The following is a 19,280-nucleotide window of genomic DNA, read 5'->3' on the forward strand; positions in this document are numbered from 1 at the left end:
CAGGGCTTCTATTTCCTGTGGGTCATATTCTACTTCCTCTGTCGGGAATTCTACTAGATCCCCATTCAAATAATTTTGGGAGATGTGTCCTTCTTCTCCACATGAATAGCAAGACTTAGTGCAGGGTTTACTCGGGTCTTCTTTAGGTGTGTCCTCCATCTCTTCCTTCATCACAGTTTCTTCTAAAGTTTCCATGAGGGCTCCTTTCATTACTTCTTTCTTCTGCTGGATGGTTCGTTGTACCATGGGGTAAATGTGACACTAAGCAGGATAGTGGGTAGTTCCTTCACACCAGAAACAAGTAATTTGCCTAGTTGGGCATTCGTCAACTGGGTGACTTCCTTCACAATTAGGGCATTCATCCTTGTGTTCTTTATGGGTGTGTCCTATTTCCCCACAAATCCTGCATGCACAAGGTTTCCTCATATCCTTTCCATAAGGCTTCAACTTTTGGGACACAAGGTGAGATCTTTTCAGAGTCAACTTTAATTCTCTCCAAGTGGTTACTCCTCGCCATCCATTCATGGTTTGGTACATCCTCCACCAAGTAGCAGCATCTCTTTCAAAGCATTGAAGAGCATGCTGGGTCATATCATGTCCAACTATAGGGTTATTCTCCATGTGATCCTCCATGTTTTGAATCCATCGGTCTGTCTCCAATTGACTCATCAGTCCAAAAAATATAAGCTCATCTTCATTCATCCTCTATTGGGTCCATGGGTTTGGGGTGAGATAAGAGAGATAGAGAGGGATACACACAATACAAACAAAAGTTTTGAAAAGACAGATTTTATTGTGGCTGTCGAAAAACATCAAACAAATGACAGCTCACAGACGTCGCATCTAACGTAGGCATATAACAGGGGTTTGGTCTTCTAAAGGTCAATAAATCTTCAACGTCTCCAAACTCTTCAAGCCTTGTTCATGCTTGTCTTCTCAAGTTCTTTTGCCAGATCATCTCTATTGACGTGAAATCTCTCGTGACATCCTTTAATATTCCGTAGTTGCATTTCAAACTTCTAGGTTTCAACATCCTTGGCATGAACCATGGTCTAGTTCCTGAAAAAATCTCTGGTTTCTCGAGGTTTTGCTCCTCCAGCTTGGCTACTCTCATCTTCAGGGTCCTGAGTTCCTCATGAAATACTTCCTTGTCAAAATACTGCTTCTTGTAGGTCCATCTTAACTTCTTGATGTAACACTCCAGATCCTGGTGATACACTTAGCTAAGGTTAAAACTTCACCTCTTGCTGATAGATGCTCCATCAGCCTTCTACCATCCAATCCTTCCATGCACATGCATGCTTAACTCAGCAGAGTGACAATAGCATAAGCGGGCCATAACATCATGGATATCTGGGTTTCTGCTCTTGTCATTTCCATGAGCTATCTCTCCATAGTTGATATCTCCTGCCTTAGGGTTTTTCTTGACAGAACTTTAAGTTTTTAACTCTCTCCATGCTCCGGTATTTCTCCGATACACCCTGATCTCGGGCATTGACAACTTCCATAATCTGTCAAGTTTCATAAGGGTAGCCTTCGTAGGTCATACAAATCTAGGGATTCTTCAGAGCCTCCAATTCTCCTAGTCTTCAGAGTCTTCAACAGCTGTAGTTTCCATTATCATAATGTATGGTAAAATCCCCTTCATTCCGAATGGTCTTACTTGTCTGATATCTTGTACTTCTTGGAGTGGTCTCATTAGTTGAATCTTCATGTGGTCAAAAGGGGAAAGGGGTATAGTCTCATTAAAGGGGATATTTGAATAATCTCAGAAGAGAAGAGAGGTAAAAGATCTTTTGAAAAGTAAAGTTTTAGAGGAAAATCTTTCCTACGGGCTTGCCAGTTTCTAGGGTCACGTCCTACAGTCAACATGTGCTCTGATACCATCTTGTAGCGACCCGACCCGAATGGATCAAGTCTCTGTGCTTAAGTGTCATCCCTGGATCGGTATGCTAACACACACAGTACTCGAGGATTTATAACAGAGGTAAATCACATGTATAAGTAACGTAAAATATATTACCTCAATCCAAAATAGCGGAAGTAACAAGGTTGTGGATTCCCATCAACACCAACGGCAAAGTTGAGTGTAGAAATCGTAACCCTAACGTATCACTTACTCGTCGTAAGATAATCCTGCAACATGAGACGTTGCAGCCACAAAGGGTCAGTACATTGAATGTACTGGCAAATTCACACCATAGAGAATGATGAACAATGGCTATCACTACATGCATATTTGGCTGGTGGAAAAGCTCTATGGTTATAAGTGTTTTGCGAAAAGCCAATTTTTCCCTACTGCAAAGGAATAAATTTTATTTAACTATCATGGTGGTTGTTGAACATTGATAATGGTTGACAACATTCTCAATCCCAATTAAGTAACATCATTAATCCCAACAAAATTAATTTAAAGTAACATGATGAGATTCACATGATAATCCAGGTACTAGATACTCAAGATGTCCATAACCGGGGACACGGCTAATCATGATTAGTTTATACACTCTGCAGAGGTTTGCGCACTTTTCCCACAAGACTCGATCTCCTCCGTTGGGATTCTCGCACTGCATGGTGTTTGAGAAACGGATGACCGAGACATAGTCTTTCAGAAGCGCTAGCACCTTACGATCGGGTAGACCGTTACACCTACTTTCCCCTACATCTGCTAGTCTACCACTGTAAGAGTTCACACAACTTAGTCAACTATGCTAGAGCCCATAGTAGTTTGTGGCTGCACACGGAAGTTTTTAGTATGAATAATCTCATGATCCCTTTGAGCCTGGGTGGCGGTCCATAAAAAAACAGGCAATCCTGGAATACCCAGGTGCCTAGACAGGCAATCGCTGGAATATCCAGGTGCCTCAATCCACCCAGATGTGTGTTAAAATTGCCACCTTAAGTAAACCATTAATTAACAATATCACATCTGTCATGAATACTCTCAAACCCAATCCACGTCTACGAGCATAGCATGGCAATATAAGCATAACGTAATAGTAACTCCCAAGGTTTGAATGCAGGGCAATAGGTTCCTACCTCATCAACTACTTCCCAATACCCACATGTTATCAATCCTACTCATGCAATGTTTGAGGGTGAAACTAATGCATAAAAACTGGATATGAAAGGAATATGATCAAAGTGTGAACTTGCCTGCAATGTTGATGAAGATGATGCGCACTCAAAACTCTTGATAGCTCTACTCGTCACACTCCGGTCAATCTATCGTAAGCAAGCAATAGTAACCACACATAAGCAATCACTCAAAAGATCAGAAAGATCGAAGAAAACGATTCGGAAAACATCAAAACCAAGCAAATAACTCTTGCAACATAAAACAATTTCTAACAGTACCAAAATTATGTGAATTTGTCCTTATCAGAAAGTTTAGGTCAAGAGCTTCGATTTGCAAAAAGAATCAACTGGAACGGAGCTATGAAACTCGAGTTATGATCAAACGAAGTTTGAATCTAAATCTGATCTAATTCAAATTTTAAAATTTCAAAAACATGTTTGATTTGGATTACTGGATAGAGGAGATCATAATAAAGAAGTGGGCGTTGATTTCGTTGAATTTGGACTAACGAGTAAAAAGTAGTGATTGTTTTGAGATCAGGGGCTAAACTGTAAATAAAACATCTACAAAGAAGTCCCTGTCTAGAACTAACAGAAAAAGGAAAAGACTTAAAAGCGAAAGTTCGTTTTCTAAACCTAACCAACGAACGTTCTCTAAATAGATCCATCTAAAAGAAAATCGGTTTTATAAAAAAACGATCTAGGTTTTTTTTAAAGAATCGAACTAAAGCGAGAATAAACCGGGGTGGTTACCGGTTCGGGGCGGTTTTCCATCGAAAACCGCCAGCGGCAGTTAGCGAGTCCGACGATGTCGGCGGCGGTTCCGGCGACGGGGCGAGACGCGGGCAGCAGCGCAGGCGAGCGAGCGGCGGATGCGGCAGAGGGCGGCGCGGGCTGCGGCGCGATGCGACGGCGGCGAGGCGAAGCGCGGAGCAGCAGCAGCGGGCGGCGGCGCCGGCGCAACGCGGCGAGGAGGCGAGCGGCGGCGCGAGCAGAGAGGGGGACGGGGCCCGGGGCGACGGCTTTATAGGGGGTCGAGGGGTGGCGTGGGGGAGGAGGCAGGAGGAGGAAGTTAAAAAAACATTTTCCACACAAATAAAAACAGAATAAAACAAATATATTATATAGGCATATAATATATCAAAATTTTCAGAAAAAGATTCTCTACGGCATGAACATTCTTATAATGCCAAATAAAATCCACCCAAATTCAGATAATTCAAAGAGTGCTACTGGTCTAATAAAATCCAATAAAAATCATTTTAAAAATACCAAGATGATTTCAAATAAATTTTTCTCCAATTTTCTATTGTAGGGACTCATGTTATCCTATTTTCCATGTATTTTGTTTTTGGAGAACAATAATTTGAATAAAACTCAAATAACCCAAATTGAAAAATAATTATTTCAAATGGATTTTAAATTTGAGTTTCTTTGAAACTCCCAACTCATATTTCATAAGTTTTGAAGAAGTCATTTTATCTTCGCTCTTGAAAATCATTGAGTTGCATGAAGTTTATTAATTTGAAATATTTCCAGATGAAATTCAAATATTTTCAACACCCCTTTGCATTTAAATAAATGGAAGAAGTCATGTCATCTTCTCTCCAGGGTTTTGTGATGAAAAGAATTTGAATTCACGGGGATCAAAAATAAAAAGGTGAAAGTTTGGGAAAGTCCTTTTATTCCCTCTCATTTAACTTTCAAAAAGTTTCGAATTTCACTCAATCAATCACACAACAATCAAACAATCAATCAATCAATCTATTTATTATAACATTCCAAAATTTAGAATTTTGGGATGTTACATCGAGTATCATCAATTTTATTCCTGTGGAAAAGAATGCAAGCTACTCCAAAATTAACATGCCTCTGAATCAGTTCCAAGACATACTCATGATGTACCCCATGAACTGGTGACATTGCACAAAACGCAAGTTCAATCCTAAAAATAGGATAATCATTGAGACAATACATAAGCATGTAATGTGTGTGTAAGACTGATTCAGGGTGAATAATAGAAAGAGATTACCATGCTGATTGAGGGGGCTATGGATTTCTCGTCGCAGGAAAGGAGGCAGCTGCTCCATGCCACGCTCGCGTCCGATGCGGAGTTGCGGAAACACCGTCCTCCAAAGCCGTCCTCAAAGAGGAGGCAGAGGAGTGTCAGAGTCGCCCTACATCGAGAAGGTAGAGGCAGGTAGGGGCAAGCAATGGCTTGTCGAGGTTGGCTGGGCCGGCATCCTGTTGGGTGAGGTGGTTGGGGAGGCATCCATTAGAGGGGGTGTCAATCTAGTCGTGGATGGGAGACGGAGGTGGTTGGTTGCGGCGGGGAACGGCGAGCGGCCGCGGCGGCGTGGGCGGCGAGCGGCCGCGGCGGCGTGGGCGGCGAGCGGCTGAGGTGCTGCCGCGGCGGCTTGTGTGGCTAGCGGGATGACGTGCGGCGGCAGTGAGCGGACTGACGTGCGACCACGGCGGCGTGGATGGCGAGCGGGATGAGGTGCGGCCGTGCGGCTGTGGCGGCAGCTTGGGCACACACCCAGGGTTGAGGAGGAGGCAAATGCATACGTTTTTTTTTCAGTGAACCATTTTTTTAATAGCAGACTAATAGAACAACGGGTTAATTATAAAAAACACATGGGCCTGATTTACTGGGCCAAAGCGCACGGGCGGAAATTGTTTGCATCGTTCAAGCACACAACGTAATTCACCAAATTAGCAGGGCCGGCCCTGGGTAGGGGCAAGAAGTGCGACGCCCTAGGGCCCCACCTGATGAGGGGCCCCAACTTGTGTGGTACGTACGCTATACAGCCCATCGTTTTATTGTTCAGCCAATCGTTTCTTTAAGTAGAGTTCGGATTCCATCGATCTAACCAAGGGGCTAACGCTACAGCCGATGTTTCTTCTCCCCGCGTTTGTCTTTTTGTTCTCCGTTCCACTCCTCTTCCGAAGCACCTAGCAATGATTATGACTGGTTCCGTTGATCACCCTTAAATTTTTCATCACTACTACTCGTACCTTATGGATTTCTCTTTTTTTTCTGCAGCACACTACCTATAAGTACGTCCCATCCTATGAGCAGCCGCAGGGGGTAGGCCAGCCGAACCACATCAGTTATGTTTGCTTTGCAACTAGGATGGACACCGCCTCAAAAAGTTCTAGTAACTTTTCAGTCTGTTTTCCATTTGATCTTTGTACTCAATTATGTAATTTTAGCTCACTAGTTGGTCTTCTCTTTCTATACAGGTTTCTCAAACACGAAATTGAGGATGGAGCGAGGTCGAAGATGTTTGGAATTGTCTAGTTCAATTTCTACTTTTCTCCTCCAACGATTCAGCTGTCCCCTCTCCTTTCCTGCAGTATACGTATAACCTAAAAAGTTTTGTTGGTTGTTTGCTAAAATTTACCATGTCCCTGGTGTATTATGAGATCGTATTTGCTAATGAATTCTTGGTACTGTTGTTTAGTTAGATGTTTGAAGTCCGATAAACTTTTGTGATATATATCAGTATGAATGAAATTATTGACTATGTCTTTCAAAAAGAAATGTCTTTTTTCATGGGGCCCACTTTTAAAGCTCGCCCCGGGCCTCGGAAAAGTCAGGACCGGCCCTGCAAATTAGTACCACCTCACGTATATGTTTTAAATTCAAACTGAAAGCATAAATTTATAGAAAGAAAGCGTATTGTGACAGTGAACCCATGAAGTCAATCCGTGTTTTACTCAGATGCTGGTTTGGAGAAGTACTACACCTTTGCATTCTGGACCAAGAACGGGCACCCTTATGTATGCATCTACTAGCGTGCAAAATACAAGGACAATCTCCTTGGTAGCGTGCATCCAAAGCCGTGGACCATGGGCAACGATCACATCAGATCAACCCATCTATACAAAAACTTACGGCAAAATTCCACTGCTACAGCAGAGACCGTATCCATCCATCACAGATCACCAGGACCGATGAGCGCAGACGATCCCAGGCGAGCTCGGGGATCCTTCCCAGACGGCTGGCTGCCTTCACTCTCTCGGTCTCTCCCCACGCAGTCGGCAGTCCCGCTCCCAGAGGCGCAGCGCAGTCAAAAAAGACATTAAAGCGGTTACTCCGCTGCCCCAACCACTCCGCCTCGTGCTTTTATTGCTCGCCCTGCTGCCGCCGGTGCCAGTCGCCAGGCCCCGTCCCGAGCACTGTAAAGCACAGCAGTAACAATGGAGGATGGCTGCTCGATTGATCTCTCTCCCTGGTGGTGAGGTGTAGCGGTAGCCGGTGGGCAGCAGCTGGGTAGCGTTGGCTCGGCTGCGCGAGCGTCCGTCACCCCGCCGACGGGCCATTACTCGCTTGCAGGTGGAGGAGGCCCGTCGCCGTCTCGCGGCTCGCTTGCTGGGGGAGGCGGGTGAGAGATCCCATGTGCATTGGGGCCCTGAAGCAAGCAGCAGCAGCGGCAGCCAGCGTCTCTCGCGCCGCGGGCAGCCGCGCGTCTCACCTGCCACGTCTCTCCCTCCCTTAATTCTTGCCCGCTCCTGACCTTGGGGGTGAGCAAGGAGGTGGGGAAGCTCCTGCGGCGGTGGTTCTTGGGGAGACCCTCGGCGGCCGGCATTCAGGTCAGATATTCTTCTTGTTTCTCTGCGGTGGTTAATTTCCAGTGTTGATAAACTATGCTTCTGTTCTTGTTACCTTCGTGCGTCCCTGTTTCTTTTCAGTTTTCTTGCCCTGTTTCTGTGTGTGATTTGGAGTGAAGTTTATGCATTCTTCCTCTTCCCCGTGTGAAGAGATTCCCCACACATCTCTACCTGGAAACTCCAATTTGCTTCAATTTGCTTTATCATTTTGAGTTTTTTGTTTGTTTGTGTGTATAGATAATGGCAGAGAACGTCCAAAAATGCACACAAAGAAATTATTACATTTTCCTTTGCCCACCGCAATTTTGTTTTGCCTTCAAGTTTGCTGCTTTTTTGGCTGTATTTTTTTTTATGTTTTTGCTTGCAAGCTCAGATTTGTGCGTATCTAACTTGTTTATCATTTCCCCCCTTCTGCTTTTTGCTTGCAAGAGGAGTTTTAACATTCCTTCAAAAATTAACTGACGAGTTTGAGATATCTGTATTTAAAGTAGAATATGGTCAATTTACTGTAGTTGCTGCTGTGCACTTATTGAAAATCAATGCTCTCCCCCCTGTAGTTGTCACAGTGTGTAATTTTCTTTGTCGGGTCCAAACAGTTTTACAAGCCTGCAGCTTCAAATATATTTTTACTGCTAACAAGTAAAAACTATCCCCTCTGCTTTTCTTGTTCAAACTGGACTAGACCTTGTTTGAGATTTGCTGCAACCCGCCGCCAAAATAGTTTGGACTGTTTTTACGGTGAGCGATTTTATGCGAATCAGCTTCTGTGACAGATTTGCTACCCTTTCTTTTAGGATAAGACACATTTGCTTTCGGCCTTCATTATTTCGTCCTCACTAACTTATTAAAAATTGTTAATTTTCGCGCAGGAAACTGTCCTGTGAGATCAATAAAAGCAAAGTTCATTCAACGAACAATTTTGCTGCTGCGATTCTCCACCCTGCCTTTCAATATCAAAATCCTGGCTGAAACTCTGAAACTCCTGGTTGAGAAATTGGAAAGCGTACAACTTGCCAATAATACACAGGCAGACAGTTGAAAGAAGATACAGTCTGGGCACAAAGCTGGGCTGCAATGGCTTGGCAGTTAAGTGCCCTTGTGATGGCCATAACCTGTTTGATGTTATGCCGAACAAGCGAGCAGTCCTCAGAAAGTGAGCTGCTGCAGCAGCTCAGGAAGCAGCTGGAGTACCCTAGGCAGCTGGAAGTCTGGAACAACCCAAGTGGCAACCCCTGCTACACTCAGCCCACTTCGGTGGTCACCGTAACGTGCGAGGGGGATGCCGTTACGGAGCTCAAGATCGTCGGTGATAGGATCACCAAGCCACCAAAGTTCAGTGGCTATCCTCTTCCAAATGTTAGCCTCTCTGAAGCCTTTGTTATCGACTCATTTGTCACTACGCTGACAAGGTTAACTACCTTGCGGGTTGTGATCCTGGTGTCTTTGGGCTTATGGGGCCCTCTCCCCGACAAGATTCACCGGCTGTCTTCGCTTCAAGTGCTTGACCTGAGCTCAAATTTTCTGTATGGATCGATCCCTCCGAAGCTGTCGGCCATGTCGAGGCTTCAGACCCTGACACTGGATGGTAACTACTTCAATGGAACTGTGCCAGACTGGTTTGGTTCGCTCTCGAACCTCACGGTCCTTCGTTTGCAGCGTAACCGGTTGAAGGGGTCAATACCAGCATCAGTTGGTAAAGCTACAATGCTTACCGAGCTAGCTCTTGCTGGCAACAATATCTCAGGCGAGGTTCCAGCTTTGGGTAGTTTGGTAAAACTTGAGATGTTGGATTTGAGGGACAACGAGTTGGACGGAGAGCTTCCAGACATGCCTACAGCATTGGTGACAGTCCTGCTTAGCAAGAACTCATTCAAGGGTGAAATTCCTGAAAAGTTTGGTCAACTGAAAAGGCTCCAACACCTTGATCTCTCATTCAACTTTCTCGAGGGCAGTCCTCCTGAAGAACTCTTTGATCTCCCAAACATCAGTTACTTGAACCTGGCAGCAAACATGCTCAGCGGATCACTTTCGAGTAGTTTAACATGCAGCAGCACCCTGGGCTTTGTGGATCTGTCTACTAACCGAATCACAGGTGACCTGCCTGCTTGTCTAAGCGCCAACTTGAATAACAGGGTTGTTAAGTTTGACGGGAATTGCTTTAGTGCTGACCCTGAACACCAGCATGAGGCTAACTATTGTCAACAACCTCATAAGGGGGGAAGATCAGGCAAGGATGTTGGACTTGTGGTTACTATTGTCGGTATAGTGCTGATTGTGCTTGTTCTTTCTCTTCTACTAATGGCATCAAACAAAAGAAACTGTCAGAGAGTTACAGCAGAACAACAGTTGCTGCAAAAGCAAATGCAAGATAATTCGACTCCAGGAATGTCCTCCGAACTGCTAGAAAGTGCAAGTAAGACTTGTTTCCCAGTAACTGAATCCCATTGTTTGCTTTTCTACTTACGAAAATGCGTGAAGTTAGCCAGCCCATTTCTTTCCTCTTTAGAGCAAGTATACAATAAGGTGACATAAGCAGGCTATAAGGATAAATATAGTATTTGTGCTTAGTTGGAGGAGAGAGAAGAGGAGAGAGAAGAGAAGCGGGCTGTAAACTTGTAGCCGGCTGTGGCACAAGCGCCAACATACTTTGTGAGACAAAAAGTGGGGCCACATATTAATGGTATAGTATACTAGTACGACTAACTATTGTACTAGCAGGCTATTAGGTTGGCTCTAGATGATGTGGCAACTTCATAAAACCGGATGTTGGCTATACTATTAACCATGCTCTTAGATGAAGCAAATGTGATGCTTTACGAGTTCAGATGCTTTATACAGGGAATGTTAATCCACATACTTTTACATGTTAACTATCCTGCCCTTGCTCCCACTTTATACCTACTCTGCACTGTCATATACCTTGTAACTGTATCCAAATGTTCTTCAGCTGAATGGCATAGATGGTGGTATTTCCATGTTTTCAATAAATTCTGATATCCTATTTGCAAATCCCTCCCTGAATGAGCAAGGAGAGAAAGTTTTACTTCTTTATTTCGTGTCACTTTGAATCATTTTTTAGCTCTCTTCATTACAGGGTACATATCTCAAGCCGTGAAGTTTGGGTCGCAAATAATGCCCACACATCGTGTATTTTCTTTAGAAGAGCTGAAAGAAGCAACAAAATGCTTTGAACGGTCAGCATTTTTAGGCGAGGGATCCATTGGAAAGGTTTGCTGATTTGTTCAAAGATTCACCAAATTAAATTCGAATTTACATTAAATATTAAAAGCATAATAGAAGTACCTCTAAAAATATTAACAACGTAATTACTCGACTTCATACTGATGCAAGTTGGAAAATTTCCTAGCATTCAAGTTTCTATAGCCATACTGTTTTTGTGTTGCATATGTTACAGCTTGGTTGTCATACACTTTTTTTTCCTTGATCTTCAGCTATACAAGGGAAAACTAGAGAATGGAACCGTGATTGCGATAAGATGTTTGGCATTGCACCACAGATATTCAATAAGAAATCTAAAGCTTCGATTAGATCTACTCGCGAAGCTTCGCCACCCAAATTTGGTTTGCCTCTTGGGGCACTGTACTGACAACGCAGTTGATGAGTCAAGTGTAAAAAGGGTCTTTCTTGTTTATGAATATGTACCTAATGGGACTCTGTCTTCTTATCTTTCTGGTAAGGAACTACACCTAAATATGGGCAATTAAGGTTATATGAGTTGATAACCATTCAATTATCTATGCCTTTCTTGGCAGGCTCTACTCCTGAGAAAACACTGAAATGGTGTGATAGACTACATGTGCTGATCGGCATTGCAAGGGCTGTTCATTTCTTACATACAGGAATAATTCCTGGTTCCTTATATAATCGGTTGAAAACTTCTAATATTTTGCTTGATGAACACCATATTGCAAAACTGAGTGACTACGGTTTGTCCATAATCACAGAGGAGATATACAAACATGAGGTTTGCCATTTAAACAAAAGTATCATATCATGTTTGATCCCCTCTTTTTAATACATGTGCATTGAGGATAATCCATGCTTGTTTTTAATGCCACTAGTTCTTTGGATTTACAGGCAATAGGAGAAGGGCAGAGATACATACAAAATAACGCTGAAGAATTGTAAGTCCCTGAGTCATCTACCATTGCATCAAATTACTAAAATAGATAAGCAAATCTGGTTACAGAGTTGAAGCATTCTATAAATTGATGCTCAGGCGCTCAGCCATGTCGAAGCTGTAACGTCTATCGATGTTTTTGTAGGGAAACTTTGCAGGATGATGTATGTTCTTTTGGTTGCATTATACTTGAAGCACTTATGGGCTCCAAATTACATAGAAAAGGAGATCCTTTTATTTTAAGTGAACTGGTATGTGTCCCCCTCTTGCTTTGTAGTGAAGATTTAGACAATGCTTAGATGGATCCTTGCCTCATATTCATGTTTTATTTGGCTTTGCAATACTCAATACGCTTGTTTTCTTGGTTTTATTTCACAACGATTTCACAAGCCTTCAGTAAAAAAAATTGATTTCACAAGCCATGACTCCAATCCTATGTTTCTCCATCCATTCCCTTTTAGAATCTGCGCTCCAAAGAAGGCCCGTACTACTGTTTTTATGCCTCATGTGATAACTAAAGAAAACAGGGTTTCCTATGGTTTATCACTGTTAGTATACACATTTGTTTTTGCTAACATGGTTATAACACAATTACCTGCCTACCCAGAAAGGGATTGCAGTGTTGGCTTAGATTTCTTAGTGATATTTGGGAGTGAAATCATCTTTATCTCTACTCTTATAAAGATCTGAGTTGGTTGTGGTCTGTCTACTAAGAGATTAAATTATCAGAATCATTATCATACATCCTATGTACTCCCTCCGTTCCTAATACAAGTCTTTTTAGAGATTCCAACGCGGACTACATATGGAGCAAAACGAGTGAATCTACACTGTAAAATACGTCTATATACATCCGTATGTAGCCCGTATTTGAAATCTCTAAAAGGTCTTATATTTAGAAACGGAGGGAGTAGTAGACATGTGTATGTAGTAAACTAAAAGTGATCTGTTAGGTGCATGAACCTTCTCAGTGATGCTGCTCACAGAGAAGCTCATACAGAATTCAGTATCCTGACTAATTTGTCATGATCAGTGTTTCGGCTAAGGCCCCACATCTCTCTGCAGCCAACATGGATATGCTTTGTTTGTGCCAACACTTATGAGCGAAAAAAACACTAATTCACTGTCTGAGAAATATTTGCCTGTATCTGCAGGTTATGTCTCTATCATGCCAGGAAGAGCGTGAGCACGTTCTGGATCCGGTCGTGCTCGGGACCTCATCGCAGGACTCACTGTCAATGGTGGTCTCCATCACGATCAAATGCCTATCCGTTGAATCCTCAACCCGGCCCTCCATCGAAGAGGTTCTCTGGAACCTGCAGTACGCCGCGCAGGTCCAGGCGACGGCCGACGGTGATCTGAGATCAGAAGTTTCTTCGCAAGCCTGTTAGCACAAGTGAGCAGCATAGCGGCATGGAAACCATGACCGGCCGTTTGCTCAGCAGACCAGGAAATGACTAAGCTAACTTTTTGCATTGCGCATTTGCTCAGCACCATTTGTATATCAGTACAGGTTGATTAGCATCGCAAATTCCCGCTTGTTTTTTGCATCGTACGTTACTAGTGTTTTGGCACCACTTAGTAAAGCAAATCTGCTTGTTCAGATATTAATATCACCACTTCACCTCGTTACAAAGGTAAATTTGGCAAGCTCACACTTCGAAACAGTAATATCAGCTACTGGCATCATACTGAGTGCAGTGCTACATGATTATAATAAAACACGATAAATCGCTAAAACCTGTTCACACAGCTCATGGTTTCAATTCAATATCACATCTGTGTGCAATGAGGAGCTTACTTTACAGTTATACATACACTCTACCAAGGCAAACAGTGTCGCGGAAAGCCTAACGACACATGAGAGATGAGAGGCCAACATCTAGACATACAATGTGCTACAACAGCTTATTCTTCCTCATATTCACAGCTGAATGCCAGTGGAAAGTCGATCATCCTTGCTACCTAGATATGCATACTTGATAAGCCGCATTGATCCGTCAAATGTCAGTATCTACAGAAAACAACGAGCTTTTTTTCTTAACGTGGGAAAATCAAATTACTCTTATGCAGATGGATAAAAGTAATATACGCAAACTTACAAGAACAATCAGTTTACTTGGTAACGGCAAACGATCCCAGCTTCGATAGGTCCGGGACCCAGCAGGATAGTTCTGAAGATCCAGTCAAGAACATCAACGATCCTGGAGCCCACCTAACCAATGGTGGCTCGCTATCTGTGCTCCCCCACCGCGCAACCTGCAGGCCCGACCATCATTGTATGTCACTTATAAGCAACTAAAACATATACATAATAATTTGACTACAAAAGTAACATGCCAGGTTCTTCCATACCTTCTTTCCACTTCTAACGCTCCAAGCATAAACACTACCATCACCAGAGCCTGCAAGAACAAAAATAAAATAAATGAATAGGTTACTGGTTTAGTTAAGAAAAGAGAATGGAGTGATGATAGGAAAGGGTGATAGGGAAGGGTTTCTAACCAGATATAATATGGTTTCCATCAGGGCTGAATGATGCCTCCAATGTCGAATTGGTTACAACTGGCTTAACATTGAAAGTTGCTAGCTGCAAAAAAGGTAGTCGTAGGAGTGTTTTCCAAGGTCATAGGAGTGTTTTCTAAGTCCTTCAGCCTGCATTACTTAAATGACAGTCGGTAGTTCAAATGCTTACACTGTTGCCATGAAATGAATCTAGCACATGAATACACCCTGCTTTGGTGGTTAAAAGAAGCCGCCTTCCATCACTGCTGAACTTTATCATATTGGCTTCTGATTCGTCATTACCAACGGAGAAAATATCAAAAGGCCCCTAGGGATGTAAGATAGTTAAAACGTATCGAACAATTCAAGTCAAACAACACATTCAATCACTAATACCTTCTCAAATTTTCGAGCATCAAACATCCTTACATAACCACCATAAGCAACTGCGAAAACTAAACCCTGATCATCATATGAAACTGCGGGCCTCCCTTGCACACGCAGCAAGCCCTACAAAATCCAAAGGGAACATTTTACTGGCCAGAAATCATCCAATACTTCAACTATGATGCCACCATATGTGTTTAGATGTTAAGAAATCCAGATAAATAAATTGACCATATCCAAGACACCTTGTGCCTTTAAAATAATAATACAGTAAATCCAATAATGATCATAAAGGGCAGCCCGGTGCATGTAGCTCCCGCTTGCGCAGGGTCCGGGGAAGGGTCCGACCACTTTGGGTCTATTGCACGCAGCCTTTCCCTACAATTTTGCTAGAGGCCGTTTCCAGGACTTGAACCCGAAGGCAGCAGCTTTACCACTGCAAATCCAATAATGATCATCCCGGAACAAAAATATTAACAACTACAGGAATGTTAAGGATTCGATCCCAACTGTAGTACTTGGTATACTTAGCTTCAGGATAATCATCTGAAGGAGAATAAGAAGATGGTTTAACAGAGAAGAAAAAGTAGAAACAAATCCATAATAGCTCTGTTAACTGTAATTGCAGCTACTCCCTCCTTCCATCTATATAGGGCCTAATGCGTTTTTCGAGGCTAACTTTGACCAAATATTAGAGCAATAATATATGACATGCAACTTACACAATGCACACCGTTAAATTCATGTGTGAAAGGAGTTTTCAATGATACAATTTTCACATTGTGCATGTCATGTACTATTAATCTTGTCAATAGTCAAAGACGGTCTTAAAAAACGCATTAGGCCCTATATAGATGGAAGGAGAGAGTAGTTAAGTGACATGGACGAAAGACCAATCAGAAAGAGGTTTTATTATATAGCGTTTTCTAGTTTACAGTATCAATAGTTGTACCTGTGCTTTGTCAGCCCTCAGATCCCATAGGAGAACAGTTCGATCAAGTGAACCAGATAGAAAACTGTCTTTCTCATAACATAATGACATAGCAACAACCCTGGAAAAGGCAAACAGCGTAAGGATTTTTTGTTCGTGTTAGATTAACTGAAATATGTGGCCATAATTTGTCTTACGTACAACAGACCTGTCAAGATGGCCTTTGAAATATCTTACAAACCGGTTATCATTTAGAGAGAGTAGACGCAGAGATTCTGCAAAAGTGCATTCTTTTCAGTATACGTCTTAAACCCCTCTTAAGCGAAGACAGGGTATATTACTTACCATCCCAACCATTTTTCGAGGAATACAAGACAAGAGTTGGGTTAGTAGTGAAGCACACCAGTTCAACCCCATACTTTTTGCTATTAATGGTCTTCAAACATCTGAAATTTTTAACTTCATTAGAAATGAAATACATATCATGGACTAATACAGCACTGACTACATTAAAAAAATACAATTACTACAATAGTCTATATGCATTGAGTCACTTCCATACTAGGAAATTTGCTAAACTACTAGTACAAAAAATAAATACAGTAATCATGTGGGGCCAGGCATACAGAGAATGCCAGGCTGGACCGGGAGAGGCTGTGCCATCTGGCTTGGAGTGGCATCATGTGTATCCCCTGATCAGATATATATCAAATTCTATTTATAATTAGTTATTAGACTGCTTTCAAATATTGGTTTTACCACATATAGTTGTCGAACAAATCATTTTCAAAAGCCAAGTGTAGTATAGCCTAACCAAAACCATTGCATATTAAACAAATCCAACAATAACATAATGTACTATATAGTAAACAGAACAACTAGCAAACCAAATATCAAAGCTAGATCTTAGGAAATTGTGTCTTGTGCTAATAATATATAATCAAGCTCTTTACTGATTATATAACATGAACTTCAGAAGAAAATTAAGTAATAATTTGTACTCACACAGCATTTTGAATGTCATATAGGCGTATCGATTCATCATCACTGGCTGTCACCAGATAGTTTGTAGCCTTGCTGTGGAAATCCATAGAACTAATTCTGCCAATCTGCCATAAAATTATTGTATAGCACAATATCAAGTTACTATGGTAAAGTGAAATATGTCATGATCTGGAAAAGATGCATGTAAAGTAAAATTAAGTGACTATATGTAAGCTGAAAAAATATAAGCATTCATCACATGCATGCTTCTTTGAAAGGAGAGACTTTTCAAATACAAAATTAGGAGCAGACTTCTAAGAGGTGGCTGTTATTATGTTCTAAGCTCAGCAAGTTGTTCGTAGTTAGTTCAAAACACCGTTTGCAATTTGATATTATGGTATCCAATTAATGTAAAAACAAAAAAAGACTACTAAAACAAACCCATTAAGCACTACTATCCAATGTACAATAGATGACACCGCGTGCGTTGCAGCGGGAATTGATAGCAATATTTTCCTATGAGATTTGGTTGTATGGAACATATATACTCCCTCTGTAAAGAAATATAAGACTGTTTAGATTACTAAAGTAGTGATCTAAGGCCCTGTTTGGTTCATAAGTCTTAGGACTTTTTTTAGTTCCAACTTATAAGTCCCAAGTCCCTAAAAAGTCCCTACATGTTTGGTTCCTGGGACTTAACATGGACTAAAAGACCATATTACAACTATAAGTCCCTATAAGTCCCTCCTTGAGAGTCTTATTTCATAAGTCCCAAATGCCCACTTTAAGTCCCTATAAGTCCCTCCTGTTTGGTTTAGATGGGACTTATATGGACTTTTTTAAGTCCCTAAACCAATAAGTCCCTGGAAACAAACACCCTCTAAACACTCTTATATTAGTTTACGGAGTGAGTATTTATCTTAATAATATGAGAACTAAAACAAAAAGTACACATGATTTGCTATATTTATTTATTGAGGTGGATCTATTCCCATGCATGTTTGTATGTTGAGGTGGGCCTTTTCTCATCCATATTTGCGTGTTGAGGTGGCATATGTGCATGTTGAGAGAAATAGGTTAGTGGGGGCTGGCTATTTAGATATAGAAGATTCCAAACTCTATGTATTTGTATTCTGGCAATCTAAACTAAGTCCACAAGCATCTCTACTCCTTTGGAATTTGGATTAGCTAAGTCCTTACTGGAAGGTGGAAGCACTATTTCAATCCATCTTGCAATCAATGCGAAAGCACTACTTTTTTCTTCTACAAAACCTAATAACACTACTACAATCCCCTCTTCGGACCAATGTAAGTTGCTCCAGTACTAAGGGTGTGTTTGGTTTGTGATTTAGGTTGAGGTTTTGCTTGCCAATAAGTTGGCCAACATTGGCTAGAAAAATGAACTAGATTGCCAGAGAGAGGCATTGTCATGCCTAAAAGCTGGCAATCACCCAAACAAAGACCAATGTTTTGGCCATGAACAAAATTTGGTAGGGCAGACATTGGTGGCAATCCAAACACACCCTAAGACAATCAGCTATCCGCATGAGCTTCTTGCTTTTCGATAAAATATCAAGCGAAAAGGGATAGCTCATAGTTCCAATCAGAGCTAAGAGAAACGAATTAAAGGCCTTACATAGTCCCGGAAGGCCAAGCCGACCTCCATGGTCTTGAGCATCTCGTCGGTGACCTCCATGGTCACCCTCTCCTCCTTCTCCCCGGCTACAAAATTAACAAGAAGAGGACAACAAGGAGTCAGCTTGGGACAACAAGGGCCACGAATCGCGCGACCTATTTCGGCCGGACTGCGGGAGGGATTGGGAGGTCCGAATTCGGGCGTACCTGGCATCTTGGCATACACTCGGCGGCGGAACGGGCAGCTGAAGGCGAGCTGTCCCTGGACTGGGGCGGCGTGCGGTGGCCGTGTAGCACCAGGACAGCTCTTGTACACAGAGCCGACCGCCGGGAGAGGGCACGGCGGCGGCAGTCGCGCGGTAAAGACTGGGGGCGCAATGAAGGAAGGGGGGAGTTTTCCCTTTTAGGGGAAGGGGCGCAGCAGCCGGGTAGCAGGGACTAGGGCGGAGGAGGGTGGAGCGTGGCGGCGGCTCGCCGTCGCGGAGGGGGAGAAAGGAGTTTTCTTTTTTTTTTGAGGAAGGGGGGCGGAATTGAGATGAGCGAAGGAAGAAGAACTGAGGCGCCGCGTGCGAGGGAATTGGGCTGGCCGGAGCGTGGGCGGCCTGGACTTGCTAACTAAACCGTACAAATCAGAGTTTCTCGGCTCAAACTATGCCGTGGCCGTATAAGGCTATAAGCAAACACTTTCCAGCAAAGGATATGCTTCTCAGCTCGAGCTCAGGTGAACAGTAAAATCCAAAAAAATGTTCTAAAAAAATTGAAATAAATAAATAATGAATTTTTTGTGGCAAACTTTGATAAAAAATCAATGCCTGTAAAGTTTTATTATGAAATTACATTTGTGCAAGTCGTGCAAAAAAAACATGACTCCAAAATGATTTTGAAAATAACTTTTTTGGAGCATCGATTTAGTCTTTTTGCCAGGATTTCCACGAATGTCATTCTATGAAGAAACTTTGCAATAAATTTAAAAGATTCACCAAAGCTTGCTAACAAAAAATT

General features: G+C 42.4%; 2 protein-coding genes across 2 annotated transcripts; one reads left to right on the forward strand and one right to left on the reverse strand.

Moving 5' to 3' along the window:
* Positions 1-7,107: 7,107 nt before the first annotated feature.
* LOC125550634 (probable inactive leucine-rich repeat receptor-like protein kinase At3g03770) lies at positions 7,108-13,386 on the forward strand. Its single transcript, XM_048713664.1, has 8 exons — positions 7,108-7,677; positions 8,565-10,108; positions 10,790-10,923; positions 11,148-11,388; positions 11,469-11,680; positions 11,794-11,840; positions 11,982-12,087; positions 12,991-13,386. Exons 2-8 carry the CDS (start codon positions 8,770-8,772, stop codon positions 13,225-13,227), a joined length of 2,316 nt encoding a protein of 771 aa, XP_048569621.1. The 5' UTR covers positions 7,108-7,677; positions 8,565-8,769; the 3' UTR covers positions 13,228-13,386.
* Positions 13,387-13,550: 164 nt separating this feature from the next.
* LOC125550635 (protein ANTHESIS POMOTING FACTOR 1-like) lies at positions 13,551-18,860 on the reverse strand. The gene is made up of 13 exons (XM_048713665.1): positions 18,557-18,860; positions 18,486-18,513; positions 18,280-18,365; positions 16,665-16,768; positions 16,005-16,105; positions 15,868-15,934; positions 15,681-15,780; positions 14,738-14,851; positions 14,532-14,669; positions 14,342-14,426; positions 14,192-14,241; positions 13,939-14,095; positions 13,551-13,850 (listed from the first exon to the last, which is right to left on the reverse strand). Exons 2-12 carry the CDS (start codon positions 18,490-18,492, stop codon positions 13,952-13,954), a joined length of 996 nt encoding a protein of 331 aa, XP_048569622.1. The 5' UTR covers positions 18,493-18,513; positions 18,557-18,860; the 3' UTR covers positions 13,551-13,850; positions 13,939-13,951.
* Positions 18,861-19,280: the final 420 nt, after the last annotated feature.

This window comes from Triticum urartu, chromosome 4 (assembly GCF_003073215.2).
Source record: "Triticum urartu cultivar G1812 chromosome 4, Tu2.1, whole genome shotgun sequence".
NCBI lineage: Eukaryota > Viridiplantae > Streptophyta > Magnoliopsida > Poales > Poaceae > Triticum > Triticum urartu.

Coding starts and splice junctions, on each gene's coding strand:
- LOC125550635 (XM_048713665.1), bottom strand. Junction 16,106..16,664: donor TATGACATTCAAAATGCTGT/GTGAGTACAAAT, acceptor TAAAAATTTCAG/ATGTTTGAAGACCATTAATA. Junction 14,242..14,341: donor TGGAAACCATATTATATCTG/GTTAGAAACCCT, acceptor TTGTTCTTGCAG/GCTCTGGTGATGGTAGTGTT.
- LOC125550634 (XM_048713664.1), top strand. CDS start 8,770: ATGGCTTGGCAGTTAAGTGCCCTTGTGATGGCCATAACCTGTTTGATG. Junction 11,389..11,468: donor TCTGTCTTCTTATCTTTCTG/GTAAGGAACTAC, acceptor CTTTCTTGGCAG/GCTCTACTCCTGAGAAAACA. Junction 11,681..11,793: donor AGGAGATATACAAACATGAG/GTTTGCCATTTA, acceptor TTGGATTTACAG/GCAATAGGAGAAGGGCAGAG.